The 23,158-nt window shown below is 46.1% G+C and overlaps 1 protein-coding gene across 1 annotated transcript in view; it reads right to left on the minus strand.

Annotated features, from left to right (window-relative positions):
* The window catches only part of LOC135908920 (polycystin-1-like), a 74,322-nt gene extending 54,555 nt beyond the window's left edge, over nucleotides 1–19,767 (minus strand). The window contains exons 1-2 of the mRNA XM_065440771.2: nucleotides 19,662–19,767; nucleotides 764–932 (exon numbers count right to left, since the gene is read on the minus strand). Coding sequence (XP_065296843.1) covers nucleotides 764–771 — 8 coding nt within the window. The 5' untranslated portion in view covers nucleotides 772–932; nucleotides 19,662–19,767. The remainder of the gene's footprint in view (nucleotides 1–763; nucleotides 933–19,661) is intronic.
* Nucleotides 19,768–23,158: the final 3,391 nt, after the last annotated feature.

A 23,158-nucleotide genomic window follows, 5' to 3' on the forward strand; every position in this document is an offset into this window, starting at 1 on the left:
ATCTGAATTTATTACTTGCACATTTGCTATCTTTTCACATAGCGTAAGATTTTCTATCTGTAATTAATTGTTTCATTTATTGTACAAATTCAGCTTTTCCCCGAGATATACTTTCTTTTTTTAAATTTGTGTCACCCCTCACCCGTTTAACGGCCGGTTTCTCGTCGAATCCTGCGTAGTCGGTGCGCACCATAACACGAGGAGCGTGCGAGCAAGCACGCGAACGGCCCTGGGGCGCTTCCTTCCTTGGCGTTAGAAAAAATTATTATTGAATCAAACCGATTTCATTGATGACCATATTATTCTTTTCATTCCTCCTGTAATGCCTCATTTATATAATATAGATAATTTTTTTTCCTTTTGATAGCATGATAGTCTACTGAACCGTTTTAATTTTTCCTCGCTGAAGTTCATGTAACAAAATTATAAATTTTTACCGGCATTTTCTGAACACATAAGCAAAGTCTGCCCGACTCTTGGCCGATCCCCTTGAGTGGGTAAACGCCAAACCCATGAAGGGCATCATCATCATCTTCTTCTCTTGTTTTAGGCCTGACTTCCCCTGCAGAACACCGAGTTTATTCTGGCAAAGGTTGCCTTCACTTCGCCAATAACATATGTTGTTTGTTCTCGACTAGTCTTTCACGTTACTTCAGCCAGTCAGTGTTTTTTAAAAAAAATTACGCAGTTTTTCACGCTGTAGGTGTGAGAGAGGAGGCTTGGTCTAAGAACGTTTTTGTTAGGTTCTGTAATGGATGCTTACGCTGTCATGTGTCCGTCCTTCGCCTGAAGGAATTGGGGAGTGGGCTCTCAGGGTGCAGTGTCTACACGGTAGGTTTGGGACGAAGGAGTTAGGCTCATCCTCTGTTGCCCAGGTGTCGATGGATCTTGCGAATGAGAAAGGCTTGGGTGCAAATATGTCACCACTGTTTCTGAAAAAAAAACATACCGTAAAGACGGAGACGCTGGTTTGGGAACGGACAATTGACATCAGAATTCAGCCGTAGAAGTCGCATTGAAAGGGAGGGTGAAGGGGGCAGACGGCAAATACACTCATGTACTGACCCTTGGGTGCAGCCTCCGTGACACATATTTTGTGACGTTCCATTTCGTTTCCATTTCCCATTATTCTGATGCGTCCAAAACGTCCTATCTCAGCGATAAAGGGGCCCTTCAAGCCATGTCCGAAGACCCGAAGACAAAGTACGCGATGAATGGAAAATGAAATGGGCTGCTAAAGAGTACTGTGCCAGCCGGGAAAGGTTATTGGGGAACATTCATTAGCTACAGGGTTTGTCATAGCCTCATTGCTGTACTAAGAATTCTAAATATGCTTTGGGCTTGTGCGAGCAACCTTTTGACAGCGAGCTATAGAATGTTCTGGGAATTATTAAACGTGTGTCTGTGTGCATCCGAAAAGCGTTCTTTAACGCGCATACATAGCATGGCACACCAGCGTTTTTCATTCCGAGCCCGAAAAAATCCGGCTGCCGTGGCCAAGAATAGAAACACCGCACCTCGACTGCGCTACGTGGGAGAAGCGCGTAGCCACCCATTTTCTGCCAACACACTATTTCCAAATGTTTGGGAATTTTGCATGGATAGGGAGCCCGGATGCAAAAGCTCGATAATTTGCGCCGTAGATTTTAGTAAAGGACCGGATTAGGGCGAATAACATCTTTCAATGTCTGATGGGTTTCGCAAACCTCTCGTGTTCACCCCACGTAGAGTCCTCCTGAAATGTGGCGTTGAAGAATATTTGCTTAGCCGCTAGTACGTGTGTTAATTCCTGCATATGCGCCCGGTACTTTCAGCCATTCTTCTGCTTAAGTGTCTACAAAGATGTGCCAGACCAGGCGTCATGACCAGTCTTTTCCCTGCGGTAGATAAAATCGGTTTATGGTGGCAGGTGAACTGGGAGCAAATCGGTTCGCGCATAGTCTTTTCAGCCGCACTCGCTTTTGGCTGTCGGGTATCGTAAATAATTTATGACGTATTCACGTGTTTATGATTGATTAAGTACTTCTCAGAAATATGAGATTTTAAGATAGATAAGGGTCAGCGTCTTCATTTGTATTTAATACTAACAAAAAAAGAAAAGGAGAAGAAAAAGCGGGCCTCAGTAGTTTCCTCTCTCGAAAAATAGTTTTTTTTCCACACTTTTGTAAGTTTGCTTTTTTTTTGGTAAAGTTGAACACCCACCGAAATATCTCGTACGAAGACCCGTTAATGAGAGATCAGCGCCTACGAGAGACAGCTGAGGAACCAGGCGAGTGACAGTGACGTTGACTGCGAAACAGCATATTAAGTTCATAGCGCTCATTTTCGGGGAAGGTTTTGTTCAACGTTCTCCTTTTCGAACCTCTTTAACCAACGAAAAGTTATGAAAACGAGTGAGCGTACACATTTATTTAAGTGGGACGAAAGGAGTCTTAACAAGGTGCATGCCAAACAACACACTGCTACCCCACTCATTTCTTGGTAGATTATTTCGCTCATTTCCAAGTCAATACACGGGTCTACACTTTTCCCACCTAATCGCCTTTCTTAAGCGTGAAGTCAGTACTGACTGTAACAAATGCCGTTCAACATTGAAGATCTGTCCCTCTCGACATGCGTGTGTAGTGCAGGGGGAGGCTACCAGCCGGCACGAAGACCTCATCTCGTGTTACAATTTCGCGCCGTGTGACGGCTCCTCTCCAACCTGTTTGGCAAGACATCTCAAGAACTCTGAAAACGTAACGCTGCTCTTGCGTTGGGACAGGCGATGGAATCCTCAAATAGGTGAGGAAAGTAACTCACCATAATACCAAGTTTCCGCCGGTGCGAAGCTCATCACCGGCCTTGCTCATATCGCGTGGAAAGCGGTATTCGAAATATTCGTGGACTTCGTAGCGACGCCGTTGACAGCCGACTTCTTGAACATATCCAACAGATGCGACGACCAGCGGCGCCCCTGTATCCATGCCATACGCAAGGGCGCATTAAGGTAGCCGATACGAAACGTTTGCACGAAGTTGACGACGGTCAGGCCCGGTCTGCACAGCTCCCGTTGCCCTTGCCAATGGGCACGTCCACCCACGACCAGCCTCTGTGCCGAAGTTTCGTGTAGCTGCGTACGTCCCGACGACTGCCTGGAGCAGAGGGCGTTGCTTCAGGGAGTGCGCCACGCGGTCGTCGCCGCGGAAGTCGACTCGGAAGCTTCCTGCCGCTTCCTCGAAGGCACAATGGAGCCGGAGAGCTGGTGCGGTTAGCCTCGCCAACTTAGCGAGCTGCGATGGCTCTCTCTCCCACAAGGTTCGCCGTCAAGCGCCGTCAGCAATAGAACGAGGCTGAAACGAAGGATGGACAGACGAGCCGGGTGGACACGTGGGTGATGTCAATACAACGTATGTTGAAGGTATATAGATATGATCACATGGCTGAGGATTTTGTATATCAGCAAGCTAATCACGATCCCACTCTGCTAGCGCTAGGAGCAATGCCGATGAGCACAGCAGGCTAGTCATGACAGCGGTCACTCACTGGAAAAAGCAAAGAAGAAGGCTGATTCGAGTTTAAAAGCACCAAGAACCGACACACAAACGTACACGGAAGTCATTAGGCCTATTGGCTTACAGCTCGCTGCGACATCTGTGCCCGTTTCAACTCAGTCATTATCCATTGGGAACCAGCGAATTACCGTAGTTTGTTTTGTCCACGCAGAAGCTTAACGAATGGCATGGCATGGCAAGAACTTTATTTTAGTCCAGAGAAACTAGGGTCCGAGGGCACAAGCCCCCGGGCTATGTTGGTGGCTCCGCCCACGTAGGCACCGGTAGGCCAAAGGCTTTCCCGATGTCGTGAGCTCTCCGGACGGCCAGGAGTTGATCTTGGAGGACATCGCTGGATATGCGCCGACTCCAGTCCTCCTCACTTATGAGATCCGAAGCCCTTTGGTTGGGGCACAGCCAGAACATATGATCTAATAGACAGGGAGTGTGTCCACAACTTTTACATTCCGCGGGAAAGTCCCGGTCAATTTTGTTAAGCACAAAAGGTGTGGGATAAGATTTAGTTTGAATCATTCTTAATGTGACTGCCTGAGCTCGGTTGAGCTTCTGATGGGGGGGAGGAAAAAATCTTCTGCCGTCCCTATAGTGTGAGGTGATCTCGTGAAAAGTAGTAAGTGGGTCTTTGTAGGAGCCGCAGTCATCCTGGAGCAGTTCCTGATCTGATGCGCGGCATGTGAGACCTCGCACAGCAGAGTGAGCTTGCTCGTTAGGATTGCAGCCACTGGGGCTGACCGAGTGGCCCTGATGAGCCGGAAACCAGACTAGGTGTGAGCTATCCAGTTGGTCGTAATTATGAGTATTAATACTGTGTTTAAGTAGCTTGTGTGCTTCCGCTGAGATGAAGCCGGCTGAGTAATTCCTAATAGCTGTACGGGAATCGGAGAAAATTGTGGAGCCTCTCCTCATTGTAATTGCAAGTGCTATGCTTGCTTCTTCGGCGGCATGAATGGAGCTCGTTCTCATTGACGCCGCACTTATTAATTTACCGCTCTCATCGACCACGGCAATAGCGTAGCGGTTGCCCGATCCATAACGAGTAGCATCGACAAAAAGAGCTGAGCTGTGTTGTTGGTGCAGTTTACTCAGAATGCATTTGGCCCTGGCGTCCCTTCTGCCTTTGTTGTACACAGGATGAATATTTCTAGGTATGGGGTCCACAACTAATTGTGTCTCCACCTCCTTGGGTATTTTGAGCTTAGAGACGTCTCCTCCTCGAGGCAGTATTCCGACTTCATCTAGAATTTTACACCCTGACTTAGTGTTGGAGAGTCTTGCAATTTGTGACATCGAATGTGCCTCAATGAGCTCATCTATAGTGTTATGTAGTCCTAACTTGTTGAGGAGTTCGGTACTCGTTCCGTGCGGGAGTCACAGAGCCCTTTTGAGTCCGGAGCGTATAAGTGCGTTTAGCTTAGCCTTCTCTCCTTTCCCCCAGTTCAGGTATGATGCAATGTACGTCACATGACTGATGAAAAATGCATGATATGCTCTGATGAGATTGTCCTCCTTGAGGCCTGCATTTCGGTTTGAAACCCTGCCCAGGAGCTTTAAAGTACTGTTGGCCTGACCTGTGAGACGGTTCAGGGCTGTAGCGTTACAGCTCCTTGCGTCAATGAGAAGACCCAGAATTTTTATTTGCTCTACTCTGGGTATGACCCGTCCTGTGTTGTCTGTGATTTTTATTGGCAGAGTTTCTAAAGGCACAAGGTTTCTAACACCTTGTCTCCCCTGTCTAAAAAGCAGCAGCTCAGATTTACTAGGTGATAGCCTGAGTCCGGTGCCCTTAAGGAAGGATTCTGTGGTGTCTACCGCTGCCTGTAGTGTCTGCTCTAGTGCTGCGAGTGACCCCCTTGGGACCCACACTGTGATATCGTCAGCGTATATGACGTGCCCCAAGCTCGGAATTTTGGACAATTCCTCCGAGAGCCTGTGCATGGCAATGTTAAAGAGGAGTGGGGACAATACTGAACCTTGTGGTGTGCCGTTGTTGCCTAAATTGTATGGACCGCCTGTGACTATACCGAGTTTGACCCGAGCTGTCCGATTAGCTAGAAAGGACCTCACATAATTGTAAAAATTGCTTCCCAGGTTCAAGGTTGAGATTTCATGTAGGATATGTTTATGTGCAACCGTATCAAATGCTTTGTTAAGATCCAGACCCAGGATGCCCTTTACGTCCCTGCTAGGGTCGTCAATAATAGCCCGTTTGATCATGAGCATGGCGTCCTGTGTGGATAATGCCTTCCGAAAGCCTATGAGATTGTGCCTGAAAAGCTCCTGGTTTTCTATGTGTTCTATTATCCTGTTATGAATAGCATGTTCGGCTACTTTGCCAATACAGGATGTAAGTGATATGGGCCTGAGGTTCTCCTTTGTTAGTGGTTTCCCGGGTTTCGGTATAAACGTCACCTTGGCCTCCCTCCATTCCGGTGGGACAGTGCCGGATCTCCAGTGACTATTAATTTTGACCGTGATTATGTCTATGGCATCATCATCCAGGTTTCGCAAAAGTTTATTTGTGATGCCATCCAGACCCGGGGCAGATCTCCCATTTAAATTAAAAAGTACATGCCTTATCTCAGCTGCAGTGAAGTCACTGTCCAAGTCCGGTTGCGATATTCCGGAGTAAGGCTCGCTTACTTCTTCTTCGTTTTCATATTCATTTTTAAGTGGCAGGTACATGTGTGCGAGGTCGTTTGCGACCTCTCTTGCTGTCCGCCCTATAGCTATCTGTTTATTGACGAGTCTGTTTATGGCGAGGTTTGTAGTACCTCTGGAGAGCTTGTCATTAAGTAGGCTCTTCAATATATTCCATTTGCCTCCTCTGCGCAATCTGCCGTCTGTTTCTGAGCAAGTTTCGTCCCATTGTTGACGTGAAAGCTGAGCCGCGTATGTCTCGATATCACGATTAACTTGGGCAACCTTGGCTCTAAGTCTTCTATTGAGTCTGTGACTCTTCCATCTGGTTAGGAGAGAATTTTTCGCTTCCAGCATGTGAGCTAGCTTGGAGTCCATTTTCGGGACTTCGATTTCTGTTGAGACTGCTTTAGTAGCTTTCTTAATCGTTGCCTTTAGTTGATCTAAGAGCTCCTCATAAGATTCGTCATCTATGCTGGTTTCCTTACGCAACTTACGGAAGAGATCCCAGTCCACATACTCATATTTCCTTAGTGGTGGTGGTTGCGTCTGTAAGATGACTTCAATTATGTAATGATCACTTCCTAAATTCTCCTGCAGATTGTCCCATGAGCCTTCAATTCCCCGAAGGAATGTAAGATCGGGGGTTGTATCTCTGGTAGTAGAGGTACCAGTTCTCGTGGGGAAGTTAGCATCTGTAATAAGAGCAAATTTTAATTCACTTGCCGTGGTTGCTAAATTAGTACCCTTGACGCTCTGATGACCATAGCCCCATTCTTTGTTAGGAGCGTTGAAGTCCCCAGCCACTACGAGTGGGGCTGTATCTGCCTTACTGGAAATGCGGCCCAAGAGGGTCTTAAAATCCCTTTTCCTATCTTGCGGAGAGCTATAAACGTTAGCTATATACACGTTAGCTGCTTTTTTGTTCTTCAGAATGAGTTCAATCATTTGTGCTTCTAGACCAACCTTGTACTTGGGAAGCTCGTGAGTTTCATAGGAGGTACCCTTTCGAACCAAAGTCGCTATTCCCCGACCCCCTGGAATGGTCAAGGTTTCGGAGTTGTAACCCGGTAGAGAGATATCCTCCTTAGCTAGTGTTTCCTGTAAGAGAATAACGTGCGGCTTAACTTTGGCTGATCTAATAAGCTGCTGCAGGGGAGCCTTGCGCCTTCGGAAACTCGCACAATTCCACTGCCATATTTTAATGTTATTGTTGTCGTTTGAAGCCATTATGATACCACTGGTTGATTGCCCGAACCCCTAGAGTCCGCGCTCGGGCTGCCGTTTGTGCCTCCGTGGACTGCCGATGCAGCCGCTGCGCTTGCCTTTGCCTTAACTTTGGGCCTTTCTAGTTGACCCACTCGAGCATCTAGATTAGTGATGAGCTCCATGATTTTCGCCAGAGTCCTGTCTATTGTGGCTAACCTTGCGGCTATTCTGACTTTTTTGTTCTTGGGGGGTGCCTCACTCTCTCCCATCTCCTCTGCCTCAGAGGTTTCTAAATCTTCTTCCTCTGTTTCGCTAATTGGAACGGGGTGGGGGGCTTTACGTTTAGGTTTGCCGGCCAAGGGTTTTGGAGCCGTTGTGTCCATCTGACTACGGGGTGTTTCGGACCTTTCTTTAAAGGATTTGAAAGCCTCCCTGAGCTCAGACAGTTCTTGCCTTAATTTCTGATTTTCTGATTCTAATGCCAATATTCGGGGATTTGACTCACGTTCCGGCTGTGCCCTACCATTAGTACTCCTGGACCTTGCCCTTGTCGGTTGTCCTGCTTTCCCAAGGCCTCCGTTCTTGACTCGATCGGCCCAGGTTGCTCTTGGGGTCGACTGTGAACGGGACCTCGATCTTGACCCAGGTCCTCGGGGTTGCGGGTCAATACCAGAAGATTCTCCAGAGCTGGGTTGTCCTCTGGATCGAGAACGCCCCCTGGAGCGGGAGCGCCCTCGTGAGCTGGAGCGTCCTCTCGTGCGAGAGCGCAAGTTGGCGTCATTTTCTAGCATGTCCCCTTTGCGCTGGGAATTGTTGCTGTCTTCAATGTCTTCGGCCACCTGTGTACAGCGTGCTTGCTGTCGTTGGCGCCTACGACGCCTTTGCCTCACAATGTAAGGCATCTGTAATCTTCGACTGCATTTTCGGTCCCCAGTTGGGTGTGCGCCACCGCAAATAGCGCACTTGGGATCGCAATGATGATCTTCAGGTGGGGAAGTGATTCCACAGCCCCTACACTTTCTAACACTTGCCGGATTGGGACACACGTCGGATCTATGTCCGATTTCACCACAGCCGTAGCACACATCTATCTGTCGTCGGTAGAGATAACAGGGCATGAGTACGTTACCACAAATGACGTGGTTTGGCACTCTTTGTCCTTCAAAAAGTACCACCACCGTTGTAGTCTGCTTGATCCGACGTACCTCGACGAGGCCCGGATTTCGGTGATTGACGAAAAGGGTTTTCAGTTCCGCGTCGCTAATGTCCAGGTCGATACCGCGAACAACACCCTTACATGTATCTTCTCCTGCTGCGGTGTAGGCCGCCACTTCGAAGGGTCCATCCCTCGTATGGATCTTGCGTACCTTGGCGTAAGCTCTTGCGTTTTCTTCCCGCGGAGTCGATACCACCAAGATGTTCTGACAGCCGTTCGGACAGTACGTGTCCTCCGTCGTGTCTTCCGGCGCTAAGGCTGCTGCCATGGCCAGCGCTCTGGAGAGATGCACCAGGCTGAACTTTTTAACGTCGAGGCCGCCACGGGGGCGGACAATTATCTTGATGTGATCCCTCGGTAGCATCGGGATCCTAGAGGCGGTAGCGACGCGCTTAAGCACGTTCTGCGAGGTGGCCGTGCGGCGACTACCTTTCCCGCCATGGTTGGTATCCTTTATAGCCACGGATTTCCCGCCAGCGGCTAATGCGCGTCTCCTTCGGCGAGTGATGGCTGTCGTCCATCCGATATCTTCCTCCGGGGTGATCTCCATGCCTTCAACAGCTGAGCCGGAGGCCATGCCTACACTCCGTCGTGCGCGTGAGGCCTAGGCCTACAGCGCGAGCCAGGGGCTGGCACCTTTTCTACGTGGCACGCAGAAAACAGTTTCCAACGAAGCGAAAAATGGACCCACCGGCAAAAAATGGGCATCCACGTAATCCTTGCGATACGACGCGTCGATCGCCACCAGGTTCTCAGGGGTGGCACAAAAATTCGGCGCAAGAACATTGATCGAAGCGGGAGCCGATGTTTGCACGACCGCACTAGTCGGCTTCTTCTTCTTCTTCCAAGCTTAACGAATAAGCGAAAAAATTATCTGGTACTTCCCCTTTGAAGCCATCAAAGGTTTGCTTCTCAAGCTCTTCGCGGTGAAGTGTGTTTAGCGATAAAGACCACATTTCGGGGAATTTTGTTTCCTTTGCGAAATTTCAGTACAAGCGATGGCTGTGCTATAAGCAACTCTAGCAAGAGTGACTATGTAAAAATAAATTCAGATTTCCAGGGAAGGACTGCCGTCTAACAGCCAATTGCTTTCACAGGAGAAGCCGGATTATAGCCTCTTTTTTTGTGGATATTGCCATAAATTTCAAACGTTCTGTCTTTGCCTACTGCATGAAGTGATTGATGCCGTCTGAAGCCATTGAAAGCACCAGAAAGTACATGGTTCAGACTGAAAACTCTGGCTATTTCTACTGTTTTATTCCTTACGTTTATTTGTAAATTTGGCGCACGCGTTGCCTAATGCGTTTCCAGAACGACCACCGAACACTTTTATTCACTCAGAGGTGTAACACTGAAGTAAAAAAAATAAAACAAAAACCAAATTGTGTCAAATTTAATGATGGGTTTAGTACCAGGGACCAAGGAAACACACAAAAACAAAGCAGAGAATTGAAAAAAAAAAACTACGCATCATGAGTTAACGTTACATTCTGTGGATTTGGCTGTCCGAGTTTCTTCGTTTTTTATTGTGATTTTCGCTAATCAAACAGCATCTGTGAAACAAGAGCAATGAACCATCCAGATAATGTTGGTATCTTCTTTTAGAAAAGCCTGGACTGCGTTGTTCAGTGATCTATGTAGGGACACAAATGCAAGCAAAAAGGAATTGAAGGGTGACCACTCTTAGAGCCGCACGACAGAACCCGTAGCGAACAGCCTAATTAAGTTTGTCTCGAGTCTGGACAAAAGTGCGGCACCACCCTAGAGCGATTGCTAGTGAAACGACTACGTGTAGTTTGTAGTCATTAAGGCTAATATCTTACAGCGTATATATACCAGGTTTTCGTGCGAAGACGTTAAACAATACTTAAAAAATCACCTTGGCTGATGGAGCGATTAGAATCCGTTAGCTTGTCTACTAGAAGTGGTGAAAATTACTCGCCCAAGAAATCGAAATGCCTAATCTAGTAAATAACCAAATATCACTAAATATATATACATTTATATTGGTGGTATATTTTCCAATTGCGAATTGCATCCAGTGAGCTTGAAAGGCATATGCGCTTGGAGCAAATACCAAGGATGGCGCCGTTGTCCAGATATGTGCAGTTGAACTTGAGGTAAAAATGCACTCTTGCCACAGTTATTTTTTTATGAAACCGTCATATTATGCATAGAAACGCAAAGGTGATTGGGGCCTCCATGGCTTTTGTCGCCAAGGTATATTATGAGACTGCTGGGATTCAAGACCGTCGTTCTTTGTTAAACTGTTACAGCTTGCAAAATCACCAGCTGCAGTTACTAAATAGCAATATGTCAGTCATGACTGTTTGCATCTTTCTTTTTCTATGTATGCTCCCCCCTTATGTAATACCCCAACAGGGGCCTTTAAGGGTCAATAAATGATGATGATGATGATGATGATGATATGTGCCATAAAGTAATTAAGGACAAGTTCCATTAGTAATTTCTTTTTTTCTTAGCTATTGATTAGTACATACTGGATACCCTTTGGTCGAAGTAGAGGGGCAATAGAATGCATACAAAAAATTGCGAACAAATGAAGAAAAAGCAGGGTAACATATATATTTGTGTCAGTGTGTTTGTAAACCATCGTTCCAGTCCGATATCTTTCGGGAAAAAACAAAATTTCGACGTATCACTTCGAGCATAATAGGGAGTTGTGAGTCAGGATGATACTGTCTTGTGCGCCGTGTTAGTGCAGGCCTTATGTAAATGAGTGATTTTATTTCAGGCTTCTTGCTCAGAAGGAAGGAAAGGAATTATTTGGAGTAGGTATAGAACTTTTTAACCTAATTTCAGAGGGAGAGTCCGGCCTTGCGAATTTATGAAATATAAACCTAACTGCCTTTATATTTCTTCAAGATGTGTGATATTTCACTTAGTATAAGGATCCAATTATACACATGCATACTCTACCTTTGCTGTAGTAAATGAAAAGTAACATAGTAATTTTACACTAAAAGGGGCATTTTTCAGTTTGTGTTTCAAGATACAGTCTGCGGAAAGCAGAACAAATATAATTAATGTGCATGTTCCACGAGAAAATGTAAGTCAAAGTAACACGTAAGTATTTGTAGTTAGTCTGCAACTACAACGTTAATTAGTCTAATATACATGTAGTTTTCTCGTGCAGATAATGCCCGCCTGTTTGTGAAATCCTGCTCAAAGACTAGAAATGTGCTAGCTCCAACAGGTGATCTTTAAAAATAGGCTGAAGCATTCGCTGCAAACCCGGTATAGTCAGGCGCTAATCCTCTAGCTCATACTGTCCCTTGTGACGTACATAAGCAATAAGGCAGATAAACGTAAAACAGGAACTCATGATAAAATATAGCTATATGCAAGGATAAATAGTTGGTGGTACCTAAACTGACCAATGACTACCTTCAACGCTTAGTATGGCCCGTGGAATTATCATCTTGAAGCACTAAAAGTCTGCCGGGAACATTTTGCTTGAATATATTACATCAAGCTGGCAGAAAGTTGTTCAGAAAAACAAAGGAAATACGACTACCAAGAGTGCGTACAAGGAACGCACGGGTGAGACTCATTCGGCCACTGAGGTGCGAATCTCTTTGCAATTTGTTGGCAGGAGCCTCACGTACTACATGCTCGCTCGAGCGAACGTGATTTGCGCGCAGCGAAGCACGTACGAGAGGCTCCTGGTAAGGGCTTGCACATAAGAAAAACCGAAAATAACAGAAAAAGTAAAAATTTTCATAAACTACGCATTAGCAGCCATATAACACAGTGTGTTTGTTTCTAAGGGTTAAAACTTGTTTTATTGAAGACTAAGCCGATATAATAAAAGTGTTGCGCATAATTGCGGTCGAAAAATACCGAGCTGCGTTGTGTATGGCACGGATGGCAAAGAAGGAAGTCCAACTGAACGGCATCGAGGTATATACGAGTGTGAACGAAAGCACAGCATTCACGGCTATGTATGGAACAGATGTAAGCGAGGTCCGACGGCACGCACTGTCAGTGGAGCCGCAGCTTTACGGCAACCGCACTCATGCTACGTTACATAACCTCCAATGATGCCCTGGGATCCCTACGTAAATTTCTCCTTTCATCCCAATGGTCACTGAGAAAATACAAAAGGTGATCAAATAATATTTACGTAAAACGTTCGCAGCGTATGCCTTTGTATGGATATCTTCATTTTCCCTGTTGAATATTGAGAGTCTTGTCTTTTTTAATTTGCAAAGTATATATCGGAATCCACCACGGAGTTTTATCGCACACTAAGATGGGACATCATAACCATTTTACAGTTAAACACATTATAGTAAACCTGGGCGAAAGAAAAGGGGCAACCACAAAGGCGCCGTCAAATTTCTACCTCCGGTATTTTGTCAAGCTAAAAAAGACGAAAACAATACGCGAAAACTAGCATTTACACAAGCACGTCCGAATGGGCAATGTGCCTAAACCCAAGCCAACGGGAGGGTTCCGTTGCACTGCGAGAAAGCAGGTGGGGTTTCCAAAGACCAGAACGCTTGCAAACTACTGATCTACACCATTACATTACGCTCGAGGAAACTAGGTTAATTTTTTATTGTCATAGCGTTAAGGACCCCGTGTCGCAGAAAATCTAGCGTCGGCGTTTGACGCTTCGCGGCCCGCGTCCAGTGTCGACGGCCGTTTCTGGAACAACCATTCCGAATCTCTCATACTTAACTACCCAAACCCAACAACGCAGGCCCTCCGTGTAGAGCTAACAAGTTTATAATCTAATTTAATAGTCAAGGTAAAATGCCCCCAAAATCTTAAAGGGCCACTTACACTCAATCTACAGACATGATGGCGTCGGATTCTTTTCTTGAATACTAGAGAAAACATAACACTGTTACCCGCAAACTCAAACACTAACCCCCTTTCACCTGATAGCGTTTTCCAGCTGCCGTTCGATGTTGGTCTTCTACTCGCGGGCAACTTTTTGTGGCAATGAAGGGAAAGCTATGGGCGCGCGGCTGCTGCACATGCGTGTTGGCACTAAGCAACGCGGCAGTGTTCGACAGTGTTTTAGTTTGCTGGGAGGAGATGCTAAAATCGACGGAGCTTCCACGTAGTACGGTTTCACGTTTTCCCTGATGCGGAAGGAAAAATCCGCAGTATAAGTAAGCCTTTACGCTCAGTGGTGTGTTCCGTATTATTTAACTGTCGCTACTAAGGTCTCTATGTTTTCTCTTCCTTAGCCGAAACGTACGTGTATTACAACGCGGGACTCTACTCGGAAGCCCTCTCACTTGCTCACGCTTTCCCTCCATAGCTCTACGTTCATAGGAACAGAAAGTTGCCCGCAAGTATACTAGGACTGGCGCGGTCCCTTTGGTTCCTCGCACACCATCAAAAAATAATAAAAAACACCTACACTGCACTTGCCTTAGCGTATAGCACGCCGCCAGCGTTTCCTGCTCAACATTGCGGTCACATAAGCTGCGGTTAACAGGAAGCGTAAGAAGCATTCAGCGATGTTTTTATGCTATCCCGTGCCACTCTTAAAGGCGAAGCTTGAGTGTCTACCTAATTTTCATAAATGCTAAGGCGGCCCTTTCTACTACGGGGCGGTAACTGCACCTTCATTCCATGCCGACCAATAACTACTTTTTTTAAAAATAATTTATTTAAACATACGTTCGCGATTTCTACATCGCTACACATCACACCGCAGCGCATCTAACACTAGAGCGAAAGAGACAGCTTTTTTCACAATAAAATATTGAGTATATTTGTTCACGCAGTTTACTAATCAGGACGAAGTAAGCGAAAGTATGCGTTCCGAATTTCGATAGCACTAACGTATTTACGAAAGAAGCCATCTGATCACGCTCGGCGGCACCCGACCACCGTAAGAATGACACTTTGGGCACATTGCTTATTAGAGTCATAGACTTCACGTCTCGCTAATTTCAGATAATTCTGAACACTCAGCTAGTCTCGAACAACGCGAAACTTAAGCTAAGACTTCTCGTGCGCTTGCCAGCACGTGCTCTCTCCTGGGTGCTCCTTACTCAAAGCCTTGGCAGAAACCGCTTCGTATTGCTAGCGCCTGAGGCCCAAACAGTGAAACGTTCATTTCCTTCGAGCGCTTCCTAACCTTACGTGAGGCCTCCTTACAGCGAAGGACCGATGGAGAAAGGAATCGTACTCTGAAAGCTCCCTTCACCCGTCCTCACGTAAGGAGCGGTTGCCGCATGCCTCGGTTCGAGATGATCTCTTAAAAGCTTTACGCGAACACCATTATTCAATAAAAAATGTTGTATCGTAACACAATCGTTAAATTCAAGAGATAATATAGAGAAGCGTGGACGCTTCCTTCTAGTTTTGTTTACTAAACTTTAAAAAAAGCTGCGCATTACAGTGCAAAACTTGATGTGCTCCATCAACGCTGGCACGCCGGCGTCGTGCAACGCCTAGCAACGTTTTCATGCCTCACGCGTGACGGAAACGAACATGCCTGGCAAGACGTACCGTGCTCGCGCTTCTCCGCAGGTGGACGACAGAGCGAATGCGCAAGCAAACGTCACGTGGTTAAGCAGTTAGATGAAGTGCTCATTCAGGGCCAGGAGCGGCGTAAGGACGAATGAAAGTAGCTTTGGAGCTACGTTATGCTGAGGAAGCACTAAGGAAGCTTTCACCGAGGGCCCCTCAGTAAGAAAGCTTTCAGAGTGACATAAGGTAGCCTCACCGCAATGAAGGCTTCTTTACTGAGGTAAGCAAAGATTTCATTGTTTGGCCCTGAAACTGCGCACTTTAGACGTGGCTACTATCTGTCCGTCAAGCTGGTGCATGTCAAAGCCTGTTCGCACCGTGTAGCACGGCCAGACTAGCGTCTAGACTAGGATATATATGAAAAGCGTGCTGGAAACTTGACCGAGCGCCAACATCTCAATAGAACCGGTTGTATGGTTGCCGAGTTGCACACCTTCCATGTGCGATGCCATCATGTTCGAATCTCGTTACCTTAGGAGCCCTTTCAAGGCGAGTCCGTAGTGCGGCATCTATGGCTAAGCCGTTGCGCGTGCTGCCAACGTACTCACACAGGCGAGCATAACGACTACACTACGTTCGACCCTCGGCAGTTGCACACTGGCCGTAGTGATTAGTGATGAAGGAAATGGGTTACTCGTGCCAATTTCTGCGATAAAGCAGGCTCGTGTAGCTGTCGGGCACACTGAAGCACAGGAAACAAATGAGATACCGTGACCACAATCATGGAATTAGGGACAGCTTCGGAATTTTGCCCGTCACAGGTGTCAAAATCAAAAGTAGCGGCATCTGCGTGAACATCAAAAATCAAGCTTAATCTGCGCGCCACGATTCACGTTCACACGATGGGACGTCGTGGGCAGTATCTCCCTCCCTTCCTCCCTCCCTCCCTCCCTCCCTCCCTCCCTCCCTCCCTCCCTCCCTCCCTCCCTCCCTCCCTCCCTCCCTCCCTCCCTCCCCAGGGTCTCGAACCGCAGAGGAGGTTTAAGCGAGAGCAATCTACTCAGACTCTACCACGCGTTTCTGATGAGCCACGTTAACTATGTAGCCTCCGCGTTGCGCTGGTCTAAAGGGGATGAGGCCAAAATCGAAACCCTCATGCGCAAAAACATCAAGCTCGTGCTGGGTTTACCACTCACTACCAGCACCGCGCGTCTCATGCAACTAGGCATGCACAACACCCTATCAGAGGTGATCGAGGCCCAACGAGTGGTTCAAATATTTCGACTATCATCATCGCGAGCGGGGAGACGCATCCTCGAATCCGTTGGATGCGGTCACCAGGAAATCACGGAGCGCAACGTGACCCTATCACCCATGGTCCGAGATACGTTCAAGGTAGATCCCATGCCACGTAACGTCCACCCTCAATACAATGTAGGGCGCCGGATAGCCAGGGCTCGTTCCCTGTTAAAAGCCGCTGCTGCCACTCCGAATCTAGCATGTTTCGTTGATGCCGCCCAGTACGAGTGCTCTGATCACTATGCCGTAGTTTCGGTTGACTCTAATGGCACTCTTATTAATTCAGCATCCGTGCGGAAGGTTTCTTCAACAGTAGCCGAGCAGGTTGCTATAGCTATAGCACTGAAGGACCCTCTACGTTCCAATATATTTACAGACTCCAGATCGGCAGCCCGAGCTTTCGCCTCCGGGTCAATCTCAAAGGAGGCGGCGGCCATCCTCGGCAGCGAGGGGGCTGCTGGTTTTCATAGCATCAAATGGTTCCCGGCCCATATGGGAATCAATGTACACTCTGAGCTTGTTAACGCCAATGAGTTGGCCCATGACTGTGCGCGAGGTCTTACACACCGCGGCGGTTCAGGTGGACTCACGGGCGGCGACTTAGGGCTGTACAGAGATTCGCTTCTCACCTTCCATGAAATCTTGACACATTATCAACTTGCTCGGCGGGCCTTTCCGCTACCACACCCTAACCTTAATGGACCACAATCATCGGCGTTTCGCATGCTTCAAACGGCGTCATTTCCCTCCAGGGGCAGATTCAGTCACTTCGCGCCTAATGTAGAACCCCACTGTCCAGACTGTGGGGAGGCGTACTGCTCCTTGTCCCATATGCTCTGGCAATGCCCTGCGTTACGCAGCTCATCGCTAACCGCTCTAACCGACTGGGAGGCAGCCCTTAAAAGCGGCGACCTCTCAGAGCAACTACGGGCTGTCCAGAGGGCCTGCGACAGGGCGGAGGACCACGATCTTCCGACCCCGACGTGGGTGCGGCCCGCGACGGCTACGGGGACTCCCTGAAAAGGGAGGTACCCTAACGCCGGTTCCTCAGGACCATTAATAAAGTTCTTTGTCTGTCTGTCTGTCCCTCCCCTGTAGCCTTGCAAGGCATTGAAGAAAGAGCGGGGGCACCATGCAGAGGATTACAAGTGATCTCTGGTTGCCCAAAACCGTCTTCTATTGAACCCATTGCAGTGTGTTTTTTTGCTCCTAAGTGTCTCTGAAGTATAATATTAACGTCAAGTACATTCCCGAAATCAATATAAACGTTTGTAGAACCTATAGGTAGCTATAGTTTGACTATGCAAGCATAAATCAACAAAGATATGGCTACTATGCTTCGTTTAAGGATGGAGAAACCCATGTGCCTGGTGGCCATGGGTGTTTGCGCTAACAGATAATTTGAAAAAAAAAGAAGTCTCTCACTGTGAATGAATTTACCTTGGTCCCGTGACCCGGAACTTTATCCACAAGTTAATAGTTTCTTTGATTGTGGTATACAGGCACTAGGTGCCATGCCGGAAGAAAGGGAGCCATACGTCAAACACCGTGAATGTTAAATAGAGCATGCTAGAGTTACTGCAACTGCACGTAAGCGAGTCGGTTCATCTTGATGCTCAATGCCTCACCCTTTTTTGGCAAAGTGTAAATGGCTGGTGCTTTATTTAAACAAACATTTGCAGTCATTCTGTGATAGTTCTGCTGTGTGCATTTTTTAGCATGGGATATCGTGCTCCTTTCTGGTACCTACTAGTTTTCATTCTTGTTCTTTTTCCCAAGTGAAATAAACACTCTGGTGGATCGGTCGTGAGAAAACTATTAATAATACAGCTTTCGCCTGGCAGCCGCCGTGTTCTTCCTCTGCCGGCTTTCATGTACGGGGCGGGCGCATGTGTCTTGTCTTGTCTTGTGTCCCAGACCGTGACGCATACTCACTATGGGGGATTTGCCAAGAAGCAGCCTCGTGCCTGGCCCTGCTCGATTAGAAGACGAAGCAGAATGAAAAAAGGTATTCTTTCTTTTGGTGCGACCTCACTGGGATCAAGTCACAGCGATGCTTTTCTTGCAATTTATAATTTTATTAGAGATACAAAAAGAGTACCTTGCTGACATTCTAAAATTATCAATATTTTCTATTATTTCATTTATTTACGTTAACTTATTTTATCAAAATTCTTCGCAATATTTTCATCACACGTCTAAATTACAGTTCTAGTCTCACGCTCACACATGTAAATCTAGTTTGGCTTTACTTCTAAGCATACGAAAACCCGCCTGCTTCTTGGCCAATCCCCCATAGTGGGTATGCGTCACTGTCTGGGACACAAGACAAGACAAGACAAGATTTACGGCTCCTGTCAACTGAACATTTCTGACGTCTCTCGCTCTTTGACTCGCACAATGTTTTCGTGTAACTAATCTCAGTCCCTATAACGTGGTGGGCCCGACGTAATTGTAAGGCGATCGCGATTTCAAAGCAAGGCTACGAACAAGAGTCCGACTACCAGTGCAGAGGGCCACGCCACGTTAAGGATTCGACTAGTGTTATTTGGCTACAAAATCGCTGGCTACAAAATCACAAGTCTATCGCTGCCTTCTGCTTTTCTCCTCACCCTTTCGCTATACTCTGCTACTCCGCTTTCCGCCACATGCTTCTACTGTAGCCTCCTCTCCCGCTTTCATCCTCACGCTCTCTTCGCTGTCGCCTTCTTTCATTCACTGCTGCACTCAAGTGCACTGCTACATTCACTGCAGCACCCAAAAAGTCATGGCAGTTGGTCATGTTTGTGTTAACACCACACAATGAATGTGCTCTATTAAGAAAAAGACGCAGCAGGAAATTGCTCGCTGAGAAGACGGATAAACATAAACTACGACGCAACCTGAGAAATTATGATGTTGCAATATCCAAGAATATAGAAGAAAAGAAAACAAAAAAAGATCGCATCGTCGTGACCGCACATCACAAGTCACGGTAGGCGTAGAAGTCCCTAGTTATATCAAATTATTTTTAGAATAGCTCTGATAGCATCCCCGCAACAATGGTTGGTTGCGTACTGTTAAATGCTCACATGCAGTGGCCTGCAGCTCATGGCACTGCGCGAAAACGCGCTCGCAGCGTAAGCGAAATCTTAGGCGCCTAAATGGACGCAGACGCGCAGTTGGTCGCAGCGGACCCGTGCGCTCGCTGCATTGAGGCTTCATAATGTTATGCTCCACTTGGATATACAGGCAGGCAGCTATAAAATCTTACTTCGCGTAGTTCGGTCTCAGCGAGAGCCTACCTTTCACGCAAGAAGCTGGTTCGGGGGATTCCATGGCGACGATGCTTGCTCTGTACGCATTCTGCAAAGAGACAGCGACCGCAAACCGTTTCGTGCTTTGTGTTTGCCCTACACTAATATTTTGACAGTAAAATATTTCGCTCGTTTAGAAAACATTGCAGAGGGGCTCCAGAAGGGCTCCCACGTGGTGTTTTCGCTGCCAGCCAAGCCTATGAAGAGCGCCCGGCGTTATCAGTCATACCACGCAAGCAAGGCACTTCCGATAGATGGCGGATCCGTCAGCCCTCGCATTCAACAGCAGACTGCGCAGTTGAGTTCGTTTCTATCGGAGTTTCACTGCGCGAAGCACTCATGAATTGGGAATAAATAACGCATTCTTGCAGAAATAAAAGGCATACGAAACCGCGAAAATTTTAAAGTTCCGACGCACGACGTAGAATATTTGTGATATACTTAGGTAAATGCACTGTAACTAAATCCCAAATGTCCAATTCGTTTTTTACTTGATTATCAAAGTTCATGTCAGAACGCAATGAAATGTTTATCGTTACGCACCGCAACACATACAAGGCATGCCAAAATGCAAACTCGATTAGATTTCGGATAATAATACAGTTATTATTTGACGTTTTGGCTATTCTTTTTTCTTTTTAAAGACGAAGGCTTTCCTGTGACTTGCCCCCCCCCCCCCCCCATTTCCGTGTGGGCTATGTGTGTTTCTAACCTCTTTCGTAGCCCGTTCCCCGATATCGGGCCGTATCAACTAGACTTTTACTTCGTGAATCAGTTGAAATGAATTACTTGTAGTGAATTACGTTTTTCTTGGTTTTTTCGTAATTTTAATAATTGTTTTGTTTACTAGGTAACGCTCACGGTAATTAAGTTGCTTTTCTTCAACCATCAATTACATGTACCAAGGTAAATTTTCTGACAAAACAAACTTAATGTCCGACGTAGCTTTGAGTGCTTAAATTTAGCGGGAATTAGTTCACGAAATTGTGCAAATAAAGGAAGGTAAAGGAAAGTTCGTTGGTGAAAACACGTGCATAAGTTACCCCATTTCCAGAACGAGCATCCTGCAGCTTTCCATTCATTTTATCTCTCTGTCTCTCGGATACGATGAGATGAGCGGAGTTTGGTAGCGTTGCAAATTTGCTAAGCCCTCTTGGAAGCCCGACACCGGCTTTCCGCACACAGTAAATATCTCACTGTCTTTCTCGGAAGCGTTCCCAAGTGGCCTTTATTGATGGTAAGAGCTACTACTCCTTATTTATTCACCACTTAATGCATTTTGTGACAACTTGATGCTGAGAGATGTCCTGCCTTTGAACGTGTCTTTATATATGTCTTATGTACACCAGACGCACATACGCCTATTTTTGCGATTGCAACGTACAGGGAATTTTGTAGGGTTTAATATTATGCAGGTTCATGATAAACTAGATCACGCAATAGGCCCCCTCTTCACGGAACGTGAACATATGCACCCATCCGTTACAAGTAGAAGTATCAATGGCTGCCGGGTGCCGTGCACTGGGACCACAATTTCCAGCATGCCCTGCTTATACCGTTATTTAGGTCATAACATAATGTGGCCAATAAACAATGAGACAACAATGTATGTGGTTTCAGGCAATTGATGAATTTAGTTGAAAAAAAAAACGGTGCATGTCTAAGCTACGCGGTTTCTTAGCATTTGACCGACGTGCATATGAAGAGGAACGTCTCTAGCGAATTTCACTGACATCTGCTGAACTCGAGAAAGGTAAAGGATTAAGTCTAGTAGGATGAATGAAGTTCACTATTCAGCAGTGCTGGTATCTATAGGACATAATAGGTATTGTATATTTAAAATTAGTTTTTTTCTTTTTCGTCGTTAACTCCTTGCATCAGCTATACAAATTGTCTCAATATACAGAAGGCACACAGTTCGCTTTTTGTAAAGGAAAACAGCCTATAAAGTAGCATATTATTTTCTAACAAATGTACTTAAGAAAACGCTGGTGCCTTGCACAGTTAATTATGAATAACTGCCTGTTAAATACTGAAGTATTTATTAGCTATACATATCAGATAACTTCATCAAACAATCAGAGCCCTTGTCTTGGCAGCGAAATTGAAGCGGTAACCAGCCCTACTTACGTGGTGCCCCACATGAAACATTCCATTCAATTATTCTGAGTTTCACCTAATTGTGCTCTGAGAAGGCTGCATCGAGTAATGCAAGACAAAGTCAAGCGGAACACCTTTGTTCTTAGTGACATATTACGAGGACGAATACACAGAAAGTAGTGCTCTAGTCTCGCAATTTCTACTAAGCACACCAGCACTGACACTGACCTTTCGAATTTTCGCAATAGAGGGTTGAGCCCACAAAAGCATAGATAAGGAGCAATTGCTACAGATATTCTATTTCTCCAGATAATTTCAAGTTACTGATTGCACGTTTCCGCAAGAAAATATGTTATAATCTCCACTGCGTTGTCTCAGGAAAAATTCGTTCTTTCCGCTTGAAACATGTGGAATATTGGCGGACGTAGCTCTGATATAACGGCGCCAAATAACACCAATTTTATACACCTACCTTTTTGAATTGCAGTAGTAACAGTATATTGAATACTTCGCCAATTTCATCTACCGTGTTCTTTGGCGAGCGCGAAAGAATAAACCTGATTACTTTCTGTTAGGAAATTATTTGCTAAATATCATAGGTTTGCGCAAGCTTTCCTTTCGTCCACTAAGCGTCGAAAAAATACTGCCCTTTGCATCCCAAGACCTTTTCTTAATAAGAAAAACACTAAAAAGTAGGCAGGGTTTGGTTTTAAGAGGCAGCCGTAGCATTGCTAGTTGACATCCCGTTCATTAGTGGATAACTTTGCGACACCATTCTGTAATATAATCGTTTACTTCTGACTGTAGTGCCAATCAAGTGCTATAAGCTGCCGTATCTAACCTGCCGTACTCCTGAATAAGTGCGTATACATGTTCACGCGTTGAACAAAGGTCACACTGTTTAGAACAAGTTTGATGGCGCTCTTAAGCAGGCAACTGCCAATGGGGAGCCACCGCCTATCAAAAATTGCACTCTTGCTTTGTAAAAAAAAAAAAAACCATCGTTGCGGCTCAGGGATCTTTGTAAAACTGTCTAACCTGCCGTACTCCTAAATAAATGCGTATACATGTTCTCGCGTTAAACAAAGGTCACACTGTTTAGAAAATGTTTGACCGTGGTCTACCGTGAGATACTGCCAATGGAGCCACCGCCTAACAAAAACTGCACTCTTGCTATGTAAAAAAACCACCGTTGCAGCTCAAGCATCTTTGTAAAACTTTCTCTTGATTTCCCAAAGAATAACGGGCATATGCAGAAGCCGATGGACTATTACTGAGAAAAATATTGGCAACACACGTTTTCATTTTTACATGTTGCAATTTGCTATTGGAGAATGCTTGCATTACTTTTTTTTCACTGCAATATATCTGCTTATCTATTATGC

The sequence above is a fragment of the Dermacentor albipictus genome, chromosome 9 (assembly GCF_038994185.2).
Source record: "Dermacentor albipictus isolate Rhodes 1998 colony chromosome 9, USDA_Dalb.pri_finalv2, whole genome shotgun sequence".
NCBI lineage: Eukaryota > Metazoa > Arthropoda > Arachnida > Ixodida > Ixodidae > Dermacentor > Dermacentor albipictus.